This window comes from Heteronotia binoei, chromosome 1 (assembly GCF_032191835.1).
Source record: "Heteronotia binoei isolate CCM8104 ecotype False Entrance Well chromosome 1, APGP_CSIRO_Hbin_v1, whole genome shotgun sequence".
Classification (NCBI taxonomy): Eukaryota; Metazoa; Chordata; class Lepidosauria; order Squamata; family Gekkonidae; genus Heteronotia; species Heteronotia binoei.
Window position 1 is genome coordinate 77625891 of NC_083223.1, and position 14291 is coordinate 77640181.

Here is a 14291-nt window from a genome sequence, read left to right on the forward strand (position 1 = left end):
AACAGCCAGCGAGAGCACTGTTGGGAAGGAGAGTCACAGGGGCACTACAAGCCCTAGCCCACCGGTGCTGTCACCTCATACTGACTTGCAGTGCACGCCAGGAAATGGATCCAGAGGGCCAGGACGTCATTGTGTGTGTGTGTGGGGGGGTGCTACAGCCAGCAGGAGCACTGCTGGGAAAGTGAGTCATAGGGGCACTACAAGTCCCAGCCCACTGCTCACCTCCTGTATGGCTAACAGTCCACGGACTGGTACCAGTCCATAGCCCGGGGGTTGGGGACCCCTGTTATAGAGTACAGAGTCATTGGCTCTGCACATATTTCAATGTTTTCTGGTTCTGGCATTTTTCATCAGTGGCAGTAGTATTCTTAAGCTGGAATTCCACCCCTGGAGCAGACATTGGCTTGGATCTTGTACCTTTGCTGTGTGCTTCTATCCTAGCACGGCAGAGGTGTGTGCTCTCCTGCTAGGCATTTTGTGGTTCCTTGAAAAACATTGGTTTAACACAAGCAGATGTGCCTAAGGCTAGAGGATTGAGCTCCACAGCACTGAGAGAGAGAAGTATGAGCACTGCAGAGGTATAGGATCCAAATCCTGGAAATTACTTTTTGCATTTAGCTCTTTAGAATAATATTTTGGCTTATTTGTTTACAGGTTGTTATTCCAAGAAGTCCTATTGAAGCTAAAGGACTATTGCTATCATGCATAGAAGATAAAAACCCTTGTATATTCTTTGAGCCAAAAATATTGTACAGAGCAGCAGGTAAAAAGCTTTTCTCTGTAGATATTATAGACATTAAGACGGCATTCTTAATACGTGCATAAAGAAGCATGCTTTATGAAACATTCATTTTCTCATGCTCCAACTTTAATCATAACGATTTGCTTAATGTTAGTTCAAAATTATATATAGCTGTGGAGATCTATCTGTCTGTCTATAAATCTAGTAGCATAAAGTATATGTGTGTGTATCTCTGTGGGTATATGTGTACTGTGTTGCACCCTGTTGTCCTTAGTGCATGAATTTCAGTTTTTGCTGTTGAGGAAAGTAAGAGAAAATAAAAATTGAAAATAGAAAAAAAATAGTAAAAAGTATAATATTTGAAAGTCAAGGTATTTACAGTAGGACTATCAGATTTGAATATAGTTCAGTGTAATAAAATAAAACCCTTAAACTTTTTTACCATCCATAAACATAACAAATCAGTTGTGGCAAAATAGTCATGTATACAATAAGCACTGTGCATGTTTGGAACATATATAGAACTTTATTTACTTACAGATATGTTTCCAGTATATATAGGAGTTTATTTTATTTACTTAGAAAATTCTTAATATTGTACATTTGGACTGTGTAAAACATTGTAAAAAGCCTTTCATTAACTCCTAAAAAATCATTAGAGTTTTTTCAGTCCTCAGTATTTCCAGTTGGCTTATTAATGGAATTTTTACAATGCTTTCTAACATAAAATAGCACATGCTAAGGGAAACATTAATTTCTTTGGAACATTGTTTTGTTATTTTTTAATATTGTCTGGAATAGGTTTTTACAGGAAAGTAATCATAGATGGTTAGATTTTTTTAAAAGTTGTAATAGGTTGTTAACACTGGAAGATTAAGCAGTTTGAAAAATATAGTGGCTACCAACGAATTCAATTTTTACTTTATTCAAATAATAGATAAATATATAAATGCTCTGGCCAGTCATGTTAAGGAAACTCAGAGTGCAATGCGTAGTCAGGAATGCCATAAATTCTGTCAGGTAAATAGACACATGATGTAAAACCCATAAAATAATCAGCAAAAAAAATCATATTGGTGGAGCTTCTGAGAGGGTCAAGACACAGTCACTGTGTTTTTTTGGCTGTTTAACAGGACTTCTGTGTTGGGGAGGAAATAGCAGGAAGTTTCTGAGCATTTTGGAAACATGAATTTTTGTTGGTTCTGTTCTTGGTTCTGAAATTATTATACTGTTGTAATATTTTTCTAATGGCCAGTTTGAGAATAGGTGGGGGGGGTTGCAAAAATGTGGTATATACATTATAAAAATGCAGATTCTGCAATACTGAATCACATTTACCCATTCACACATTTTTAAACAGAATCTTCAGGTCTTATAGGTATTATATCAGAAATTACTAGAATGTGTGGTATCTTCCATAGCCTTTAAAAAGACATTGATTGTATGCTGCTGTCAGCAACCATGTGAACATACTGTCATTGCTGACATTGAAACTAGCTCTTTGCCTTGAATTCTGAGATGTTAAACTGTTGGTGTAAAGATAAAAATAGTGTCTGTTTAAACACTTGATTAGTAAGCCCCACCCTGTGAATAAAAACTTGCTGTCAAACTGTAGTTATATAGGTAAGCAAGGAAGGAATATAGCAGTGTGGTTTTTAAGACAGGATTAGTTTTGGATATGTACCATTTTAAGTGCTTCGCCTATGCCGTTATTTAAAATATTAAGTATTTTAACAAGAACATCCAAATGAAGATGCAGGTTTAAATTTTTAAAGTAGTGCTCTGTTAAGAGCATGTAACGGTGATTCAAAGGAGAAATAAGTCACTTCAACATTATCAGGTTGAACTGTCTTACGGAGAGCCTCTTATGTCTTATGACCTTTTCATTTATTTTACTGTATATGACATCAGTGATGCAGAAATTAATGATTTGCATTCAGTGGTTGTTATAGCGACATGGCTGTTAAAGTGAGACCAATTTTTCATCAGGATTGAAAGTGCTCAGTTGTATACATTTCCTAGAGAAGTTAATATATAAAAATGTTTTTACAAAATGCTTGAATTAGCACCTGGATGTTTAGAGTCTTAACAATTGTTTATGCAAATGTTGGATTTTAATGTGAGGAGCCTGACTTCAAATATCTGTGCAGGCGTGGAATTTATTACTAGGTCTTTGGCAAGTCACACTGGGTGCAATTCAGGCATTCCCAGTTAAGGATTCATACAGTTCTTTTTTTTTTGTGGGGGGGGGAGGGATATAACTGAAGGCACCATCCTAGTCCCTGCCTCTGTTATTCTGACCTCTGGCTAATTGCTCACAAGGATCCAACCGTTTCTCACTTGCAACTTCACTGGCAAAGGGGAGGAGCTGAGGCAGACACCCCCCCAACAAAGTTCCTCTGTATCCAAGATGCTGGTCTAATTTACAGTTTCAGTTGAAATAACTCTCTCTCTCTCTCTCTGTATTTCAGAAAGAGTGGAATAAAATTGGCCACAGCTTTATGGTTCACTTGCTTGCTTCTCTCACAAACCCTAGAGCAGGGGTGTCAAACACCTGGCCCAGGGGCCCATGCCCCCGGAGGGCTCCCATGAGGCCCCTGAGCAACTGGCTCTTGTCTGCTTCCTTCTCCCTCTCGCTTCCTTCTGCATCTCAGCTTGCTTTGTAAGGCTTTCTTAATCGCACAGGAACTACAGAGTAAAACCTCATTTTTTTCCATTGGTTGAGGCTCCTCCCTCTCCTAGTCCCCTGGGGAAGGGGGAAAGAGCCAGAGTTTCCTTTGCTCAGTTCCCTTGGATTCCATGAGAGAAACACAAAGAAAGCCCCTTTAAGACCAACAAAATGCTAATGTTTTAAGCATGATTTGTTTAAAGTTTTATTAAAAAATCTTTAGTCGTATTTTTCTGTGTCCTTTAAAAAGTTTATATTTCTGTTACCTAACCTTAAATAGGTACACGCATGACTTGGCCCGACATGGTCTCATTTATGTCAGATCTGGACTTCATAAAAATGAGTTTGACACCCCTGCCCTAAAGTTAATTTCTTTTTGCATTATTTTATAGGGGTGTTCTTGCTCAGAAAAAGCCCTGCCTATTATAACAATTAATTTAAAAGATATATGTAGCAACCTCCATTGTTTGAGGATGTCTTGTAACATATGGATAATGACAATTGTAGTAAGTTACACAAAATAGATAAAGTATAACATAGTTTTGGTAAGGTTTGTTTATATTTTTAAAATTGTTTTCAGTGTGACCTATTCAATTAGTATTTCTCATAGTAATTTCTATTAATGCTTTTTGACCCCTCTGGATTTGTTTTGGCTATCCTTTTATTGTTTTTGGGTTCATTTTATTTTGTTAGGAATATATCTTTGTTAGTTCTAAGGGTTTGTTGGCTTGGGGCAATTGTCAAGGGTTTGCTTATTAACAGTAGTATTTTTGGATACTGTCTGTTTGGCTGAGAGGATTGTTCCTCTCAAAATGTAATGTGCAAACTATTCTCCCCCCCCCCCCCCCCGCTCCAAACATTATCTGAAGATGACTTATAGTCTTTATCAACTGTTGTGGAGACATAGGCTACTGTATTCGCTATTTCAGATACTGGTAATTTAAGCAGGTACTGGGTGGCTCATGCCTGCCTGATATGGTCAGATTTTGGAAGTTAAATAGGGTCAGCCCTGGTTTGTACTTGGATGGGAGACCAGCAAGTCCAGGGTTATGATGCAAATGCAGGCAATAGCAAGCCACCTCTGTTTGTCTCTTGCCTTGAAAACCCTGTGGAGTCCTGTAAAAGTATAGAAGCCACAGTGATAAGTGTTCCAACAAAAATCTCTGCAGGCTCAGTGAAATACCCAGAATGGTATGTGATTTGGCATGGGGATGGGGAAGGATAGAATCCAATGGGTGTGTGTGTATGCGTATTAGAATTAGGCAGTGTCCTCACATGAATGGAAGTGCCTTCCATTTGTACAAGGGAGATCTGTAGGTTCAAGTTTGGCCCTGTAAGTGCTGTTCCAAACTATAGCTGTTACTTTGAAAGTAAATTATTGCCACTGTAGTACATAAACACTACATGTCGCCTGAATGGAATACAAATTAAACTATGCTTGACTGGTCATTAATAAGAATCATAGAGCTGGAAGGCACCTCCAGGGTCATCTAGTCCAGCCCCCGTGCAATGTAGGAAATTCACAAATACCTCTCCCCACCCCCAACACCAGTGACACCTGCTCCATGCCCAGAAGTTGGAAAGTTAGATAAGGAGGCTGTTAGATAAGGAGGCCTGAGACAAGAGGTATAGGGTACCTCATCCATATTAAATTGCAGGTGTAGGTTTCCATGATTTTGGGTATCCATTTTTGTTCAGCTACTTTGGGACTAAGTATTTTAGATCGAGAGTAGATAAACCTCTATATTCAAATTCATTTAGTGGAACAAGTCCCTGTGGAGCCATACTACATTCCACTTTCTCAAGCAGAAGTGCTGCAGGACGGAAGTGATGTTACACTGGTGGCGTGGGGCACTCAGGTTAGTATGACTCTTGAGATGTTCATGGAGTTCTCTTGCATGGCTGCACAGATGCAAAAAAATGAAATGCAAACATAGGTCTGAAAATAATTTTATGGCATGATTGCCTGCACTAATGCAAGTATATGGAATATGGACATTGAATGTGATTTAAAGGCTGGCTGATAGTTCCTGACAATGTTCTCTCTAAGCTGTGGAGTCTCGTGAGCAAAAATTCTACTTTGTGAGCTACTTGCATTAAAGTTGTGAGCTACTGCATAAATTACTTTGCTCGGGCCATTTTTCCTGAGCTGAGACAAAAATGTGTGAGCTGGAGGCTAAAAAATTGTGAGCTAGCTCACACCAACTCAGCTTAGAGGGAACACTGGTACCTGATTCTAATTATAGCTGGAACATGTGTTTTAGTTTCTTTTGGTCAGTACTTCATATGTTTTGATTAACTTGGTCATGTGAAAAATGTATTTAATAGGGGAGACTAATATAGACCAAGGAGACTAACTTTAAAAAAAAATATTGTTATGCGTTTTCTTAGAAAGTTCTCTAGGAAATGTAAGTTAAACCAGTGTTGTGGACTTGAAACATTGTAGTACACTTTGTAGGATCAAAGTTGTGTGAGTAGAAGTAGCTCATGAAGGTGATTCTTCTCTCCTCAGCATTAGGGGGCTCATAAACTAAACATAAACAAGATGCTTCCAGCTTTGGAAGTAGAAACAAGGAGAGGAGTACTGGGTAAAATCTCATCCTGTCTTGCTATTCTGCCAGTGTGTCAGGTATAGGACAAGGAAATTTGGATTCAAATCCTCACTCAACTATAAAATTCATTTGGTCAGTCATCCTGTGAGCTTCAGCTTAACTTACATCACAGCGTGGTTGTGAGAATAAAAAGGAGAACAGACAAAAACACATGCTGCTATGGGTCCTTTAGAGGAAGGACATGATAAAAAAAAAGAGTTAATTTTCCATTCCCCTGTCATAATGCTGCATGCTTTGACTAAATATTTAGGTTCATGTTATCAAAGAGGTAGCAGTTATGGCTCAAGAAAAACTTGGCGTATCCTGTGAAGTAATTGATCTGAAGACTATTCTACCTTGGGATGCAGATACTGTATGCAAGGTAGGTATTTATTATACAAAATCTGTAGAAGAGATATTGACAAAGATTCATTTCCTAAGCTCCTACTTCAAGTTTTTTTAGAACCAAGCTCCTTGAGAATTAAATTGCAACTTAATAGTGGTTTAGGTACAATTCGGATTATATTTTATTCAGTTAATTTGTGAGTTGTAGTAAGTGTTTGAACAGTTTTTTATTAAATATGTTCGTCTTGGTTATGATGAGGTTCTTAAATCTTGCTGTGCTGGGCATATTATAGAATAATGTTGATTGCACTGTTAAGAAATGCACAAAATTGCTATTAAATTAAATTTTTTTCTAGAACACCCATCTGTGTTTTTTTGCTGATGCCCCCAGAATTCATGCTAGTTCAGTTTTGATTCTCCCTGCATTGCTCCTTCTTTCTAGGGTTGTCAGATCTGGATTGGGAAATACGTGGAGATTTGGGGACTGGAGCCTGGGGAGGGCAATGTTTGGGGAGGAATAGGGCATAAGGCCATAGAATGCACCCTCAAAAGTAGCCATTTTCTCCAAGGAAACTCATCTTGGTTGTCTGAAGATGAATTATAATTGCAGGAGATCTCCAAGTGTCACCTGGAGGTTGGCAACCTTACTTCCTTCTCTCTCTCTCTCTCCTGTTCTGCCATCAGGCACCCAGCATCCAAATTGTACAGAGAGGAGAGGAGGAACAGTCTTCCATGGCCCACTGCTATATAATTAGGTGTTCTTCTGCAGACCAAAATACCCCATGAAAATGCTGCTGCTGGGGGGCAAGCCACTGTATTGTAAATTATTTTAGACACAGGGGAAATGATAAGCTTCAGTCTCTGAAAGTGTTTTTGATTATCTAGATGATACTATTATTTCTTGCATTTTAAAAAGTTGACTTTCGCCTTGTGAGCTGCAGCCAGGAATTCACATTGATATCAAGCAAAATTATTGCACTGTAGAGGCTGCAATCAACCTCGTAGCCAGGATTTGACGAATTGGGGGGCTCTGATTTTTTTCAGGGGGCACATAGCGGCCCCAACCTCCATGGCCTTCTCTCCTACCACCGCTGAGGAGGAAAGCTGCCAGCTCACTGCCATATAGCCTCCCCCCTCCCCACAGTTGCCCCAAGGTGATCCCTTTCCACCCTCCTTCTAGCAGCATGCCGCACAGTCTCCTGCCCTTATCTGTAGCATGATCCAGCTAGGCAAACCCGACGGGTCAAGGTGGGGGGGGGGTGGAAGGCGCCCCCAAGTCGCAGCTGACTTCTGGGGCTACAAGACTTCCAATTCGGATTTCTTCCTGTTGGAGGACATGTTGAGGCTGCCCAAGGCAGCTCCCACCCTCACTCAGGTGGCCAGCGAGACTAGGCCAGAAAACCCCTGCAGGTGAACATCACCTTTCCACTGATCCCCAGACCCGGACTGCAGCCGGGGCCTCCACTTGTGTGCGCCAGCCTACCCTACCCTGCCCTGTCTGGCAGAGAAAACCTGCAATGGAGCCATCCGCCTTCTACCCCCGCTGCCCTACTTGAGGGCCAGAACGGCCTCTTCTTGCAGGCGCCCTCTAGCCCAATATCAGTCCAAGGTGGAGCTTAACTTTCAGTCCTGGGTGCCGAAAGTGCCCCGTTGTTTCTGCTTGTTGAGGGGTCAGAGATTTCATCCAGCCCCTAAGCAAGCAGAAGCAACAGGGAGCTTAACTTTCAGTGCTGGGGGCTGAAAGTGCCCCATTGTTTCTGCTTGCTGAGGGGTCAGAGAATTCTTCCGGCCCCTAAGCAAGCAGAAGCAACTGTGAATGAGCACGTCCCCTAAGCAAGCAGAAGCAACGGTGTATGATGGCAGAATGGAGAAGGATGCAGCCAAGGCACTGGAGGCTGGTTACGGGCCCCAAGTCAGGGGGCCCTGCCAAGCAGTCAGGGGGCTATGCCCCCATAGGCTCTCTTGTAGCTGTGGGCCTGGCTGTAATTACTACTAATACCTATTGTGATGCTGCTTTATTCGCATGCTTCAGGCATGAGTTAACCATGCTGATATCTAATGAAATTATGAAAAGAATACTTGTTTTTGTGAGTGTGTGAGAGAAACTGAACTCACGTGGGGTATGAAGATAACAGGAGAATGCTACTGAGGTTTCATATAATATTTGTGTCATGTGTAAATGTCATATCATTATCAATATCTCTAATTCTCAATATGGCCATATTTGTGTATGCTTAAATCTAATTAAGCATGAGAAACAAGACAGATCTTTCTAGAAATGTGAGAAAAGCAACAGATTTGCAGGAAAATCTGAAATCTAAAAACAAACACATGGGCATTAATCCCTTAAATAATAAAAGCAGCACATGTAACTTTAAGAAAGAACAACCCTCAATGGTAATGGTAAGTGTTGCTAGGCAATCAGAACATATTTCCAGCTTTCATGCGTATCTTGATTTGTCAGTAAAAGGCAGGACAGAGACTTCTTCCCAGAGCTAATTTGGCCTCTTGGTATATCTCTGCCTTCCCCACTTTCCTTCACTAGATGTGGGTGGGGGGACTTTTCAGGCTAGGCCCAGCAGCAACTATCAGCAACTTTCAATCTTGCAGTTTGCACAGCTCACTATGGGTGACTACCAAATTGCTTGATACCGCACTACTCCCCTGTGCCCAGTGTTGGCCTCCATATAATTTGACCAGGCCTATCAATAGCTACCACACAACTCACCTGTGACTTGCTGCAGCATGATTTTTGCAGTTGGGCCACACTTTTCTCAGAGAGGCTGCCAGGAGGAGGGGAGGATGGAAACCTGAGAGCTGGTGTGGCATAATGGCTAGTTTCAGACTAGGATATGGGAGACTCAAGTTTAGATACCCACTCTGCCATGGAAGCTTGCTGGGTGACTTTGGGTTTGTCATACACTCAACAAGACATGTCTCACAGGGTGGTTGTGAGGAAAAAAATGGAAGAAAAGAAAATGGGGAAAGCTGCTTTGGTTCTCCATTGGGGAGAAAGGTAGGGTATAAATGAAGTAAATTGTCTACATACTAATAGTGAAGTTGACCAAATCTTAGGATACTTAAATCTGGTGACTGGAGTTGTGAACAGGCAAGGCAGATCTTTGTACAAACCTGAAAAGGGCCCTAGGTTTGCAGAAAAACGTGATATCTAAAAAAAAATATATTACAAGACAGTCCCCTGAAACTGATGAAAAGAGTACCTGTTTGGTGATGTCAGTAAAAGTTTGGAAGAGGGGGCAGGGCAGTTTTAGCTGTAAGCAAGGTCTCATTAGGGCCTGGCCTGACCAGAGTTGCCAGCTACAGGTTGGGAAATTCCTGTAGCTTTTGTGGTAGACTCTCAGGAGGGTAGGGTTTGGGAAATTGAGAGGCATCCACCAGATATAATGCTATAGAGTCCATCCTCCAAAGCAGTCATTTTCTCCAAGGAAACAGATCTCTGTGATCTGAAGTTCAGTTGTAATTCTGGGAGATTTCTAGGGTTCTCCTGGAGCCTGGCAGTCACAGGCCTGACAGTCCCAACAGCAACTTATGGGTGATGATACCACTTGACTTGCATGATTCAACTAGGCCTGGCTACTTGCTACTGTTCAACAGCAGCCATACAATGAAAGCCAGTATGGTGCAGCAGTTAGAACTTCATAGTAGCTTCTGGATGACCCAGGATCAAATCCTCATCTTGCTGTGGGAGTTCACTGTGTGATTTTGGAGTAGTTGCGTGCTTTCAGCCTAAAGTACCTTACCGGGTTGTTGTGCATATGAAAAGGAGAGGAGAATGTTAGCTGCTTTGGTCCTTGTTGAATAAACGTGGAGTATGTGAAGTAAATAAAGAATTAATATAGCTGAAGATGGCAGGAAGATAAAATGTAGGCTGAGGAATAGCTGATGAGAGACTAAGGCAGGGAAAGGAGAAGAAATAGGGGTGGTGAGGGGAAAAAGTGTGGGGAGGGGGATACAGGGGAAATTGAGGTGGTACCCCCATCTCAAAAGTCCTTGACAAGTGGGCTTGGCCCAGTGGCCAGCACCACAAAATTGGGCCACAATTGTCATAGACAGAGACTGTCAGTGGCAGGAGGGGGGGGGAGGATTAAGGCAGAAGGGAGGATAGATGTTGGGTGGGAAGGAGATAGGATTACCAACTCCAGATTTGGAAATAACTGGAGATTTGGAGGGGTGGAGCTTGGGAAGGTGGGGTTTGAGGAGAGGAGCGACCTCAGAAGGGTGTAATGTCATAGACTACCCTCCAAAGCAGCTGTTTCCTCCATGGGAATCATTGCTGCAAACCTCCAGATGAGGGGCTGGATATCACCCAGAATTACAGCTGTTCTCTAGATTACAGAGATTAGTTCCCCTGGAACGAATGGCTGCTTTGGAGGGTGGACTCTATGGTACTATGGAGGTTACTTCCCTCCTCAAACCTCACCTTCCTAAGGCTCTACCCCTCCCAGCCTGAAGCTGGCAACCCTAAGGGGAGCTGATCTCTGTAGTTGGAAGACCTGTTGTGACTCCCAGAGAACTCCAGGCCCCACCTGGAAGTTGGCAACTTGAAAAAGAAGAGGCTGTGGGAGTAAAGGGAAAGAGAAAAGACTGCAGATTTATACCCCACCCTTCTCTCTGAACCAGAGACTGAGTAGCTCACAATCTCCTTTATCTTCCTCCCCCACAAGAGACACCCTGTGAGGTGGGTGGGGCTGAGAGGGCTCTAACAGCAGCTACCTTTTCAAGGACAACTGCAATAGCTACGGCTAACCCAAGGCCATTCCAGCAGCTGTAAGTGGAGGAGTGGGGAATCAAACCCAGTTCTCCCAGATAAGAGTTGGCACACTTAGACACTACACCAAACTGGCTCTCGGTGGGGGGAAGGGGAAGTGAAATGCCTCCTGCAATGCCTCCTGTAAATCCACTTGTAATATATAAAGCTGAAGATTGGGTGGGGCAGGTAAAGGTTGGTGAGTAGACAGAAGGAAGCAGGGAAGGAGGAGAGAATATGGACTGATAAGAAGGAAAGAAAAACAGTGTTTGAAAGGAGATATAGGAAAATAAAGTGACCTTGGCGAATTCTGGTTTTCCTCACCCTTGTGTGATATATTCTTATAATGCTGTCTCCATTTGGAAACTTCATCTAATTTGATGAAGGCACTGTTCAAACGCACTTTTAATGGTTAAGGGGAAGTGGCTACTATTCCACAGCACCAACAATCTCACTGAATCTATATAACTGAAACCAGAATAATCAGAAACATCAGTGGGCATCTTGGACTTTTAATGATTTTAAAATGTATGAAAATTATTTTATTGTATATTCTTTTTTTTATTCTATGTTGTTTTTAACTGTTAGCTGTCCTGAGCCCACCGGGGGAGGGCAGGATATAAATTTGATAAAATAAATAGGTGCAGTGACAGGATAATGCTAAAATCAGTGATGTTCCAACTCAACGTGCGCATAGATAAAAGTCTTACACAGTTGAGTTCTAGGTTACTTAATCTCAGTAATTCTGCTTGGGTACTACATTTATCACAGGTTCCCTGTTGCCTTCAAGAGTAAGGGTAAGGTGGCTGGCTACAAGCAGTGGTGAACAGGATTCACACTTGGTTAATCTGGTTTTTTAAAACATGTGATAAGCATAGTTCTTTTTCCCTTCATTATTATGATCACTCCCCCCCCCCCCATTTCATACATCAGTACACATGAACACCACTAGAGGCCTCTGTTAGCTCTGTTAACTGATTTTTGAGTCTCCTTCACTGGCTATTGTACAGTGAATCTGGTCTGAATTTATTCAAAAAATGAATGCCTTTATTTTTGTATGTACATGAGTGTTAATATTTGCTTTCTTGCTGAAGACCAATGTTGATTAGTTGTTTGACTCCCACACTTCTTTAGCTTTGACAGTACTTCCGGATTTGTTACAAGTTATTGGGGATGTCGAGAAAAGCCCATTCTTTAGCCCCTTCATAGTTTGATGTCTAGAAGGAAAGTACAGTTCAGTGAGACAATTACACATCACTTTTTTTATATCTGCCACCAAATTCTGTAGTTGTGGATTCTTGTTTTTTTGAAAGAGAAACAAAGAATTCATTAGACACTTACTTATAAAGCTTCAAGACTGATGATACTTAAGAGTGTGTACAGAAGCTCTACGGCCAAATTAGTGGGCCTAGCCCCAATAGTAAACAGGCTCTGCAAATAGACTGTAGGTCCACATGTTCAGGGGACATACTATCTCATAATACTGCTCTTCCACCAGAGGGCTTTCACTATCACTTCAAGTAAACTTTCTCAAAGCATCAATCAGCATTCATCTGAACCATACCATCCTCAGTTTCAAAGCAGTCTTTGATTCCAATGTGGTATTTCAGCCGCCTGCTCCTGTCCTCAGGAAACATGTTATCAGCCAGACCTCATTACACAGGATCATTTGGTCCTTAAGATTATCAGAGTAGGATTCTGTGACTCTCCCAACCATCTCAGACTTCAAAATTGCCACCTCTGTGGTGGTTATTGTGAAGGAAGTTAACACTGTCATTAAAAGATCCCACAGAAAACATACCCCATTCTCTTGCTACTTTTCTTTTATCCAGTTATAGGCCTATGAGGTATGACTGTTTTCATAGCCCTCAGACTACTGCGAATAAATTCTCTATTCGGGGCCACTCCCAAAGATCAGTAAATCTCAAGGATGTACATTTTTAGCCAGTCAACCTCAGCACAGTTATGTTATCTTATGCAGGCCTATAGCAAGGATTTTTTTCTGGGGGGCATTTAAATTTTGGGGGAAGCATTTTTTTTAAAGAATCCTTTCATGGGAGTTAGTGCCAATGAGTAAGAGAAGACTTGCTTCTGAGTAGACAGTTCATTAGAAACACAAGAAGGTAGTGTGAGGTAAAGCGAGGGAATGGAAAAAAGCCCCCTCCCAAGTTTATGGAAATTGAAACCAAGAGAGTCTTCTCTCTCTCTACCACTCCCTCCCCCCACCCCCCAGTTTGGCTCAACCACCCTTTTGAGGGATCCCAATTGGCTGCTAGCTGCTCTGTTCACACCACACAGATGTAAAGGGGACTGGTAGGTTATTTTTCCAGAAATTTTCCCCATCCCTAACTGTTGAACTGTTTACCAGGGAGTAAGCAGGCTTTCAGAGATGGTGATTCCAAACAATACAGATCCTTAAAGGCAGAACCTCAGCTTCAGTTGAATCCTCATTTTTCAGAGCTAGCTCTGAGATCTTGAATATTAGAGAATGTAAGGGGATTATTTTCTGTCATTTCAACCAGCTGTTCATATGGAATTATATTTGTAACTGTATTGGCTACTTTGGAGGGCTCATCTGTTTGGTGGAATTTCTTGAGAAGTTATTATTTCATCGTTGTCTTTTTCATTTCTGTTGATTCTACTTGGATGATACTGAATTTCTGTACAAATGGAATGAAAAAGTTGTTTTCAGAATGGCATTGAACATGAATGTTTGTAATGATATTTTGGCAAATGTAAGGAGACAGCTTATTGAAAATGTGGCAAAACAAAGCCACCCACTAACATTTGAGCTGTAAAGCTGTCCTAGATAGGCTAGCATTTTGCACAAGTTATGAGGGAAATGATAATGATTCACCACTGCAAAGAATACAAAACATTGTTTGGATTTTTATCAGTCAGTGGTTCAGTCTCATAAGAACATAAGAGAAGCCATATTGGATCAGGCCAGTGGCCCATCCAGTCCAACACTCCGTCACACAGTGGCCAAATACACACACACACACACACACGCACAGACTGTGGCTAATAGCCACTGATGGACCTCTGCTCCATATTTTTATTCAATCCACATGTTAATCACCCTTTCTAACCCGACTGCTCAGCAATTTCATTGAATGCCCACGAGTTCTTGTATTGTGAGAAAGGGAGAAAAGTACTTCTTTCTCTACCTTCTCC

At 41.6% G+C, this 14291-nt stretch overlaps 1 protein-coding gene across 6 annotated transcripts in view; it reads left to right on the top strand.

The window, feature by feature from the left end:
* The window catches only part of BCKDHB (branched chain keto acid dehydrogenase E1 subunit beta), a 176997-nt gene that overhangs the window by 14222 nt on the left and 148484 nt on the right, over positions 1 to 14291 (top strand). For all 6 annotated transcript variants that reach the window (XR_009555305.1, XR_009555307.1, XM_060236431.1 and 3 more), the window contains exons 6-8: positions 655 to 763; positions 5172 to 5269; positions 6273 to 6383. Coding sequence is in view for 4 of the 6 variants with exons in the window: in XM_060236431.1 (XP_060092414.1) it covers positions 655 to 763; positions 5172 to 5269; positions 6273 to 6383 (318 nt within the window). In the remaining 2 variants the exon portion in view is untranslated. The remainder of the gene's footprint in view (positions 1 to 654; positions 764 to 5171; positions 5270 to 6272; positions 6384 to 14291) is intronic.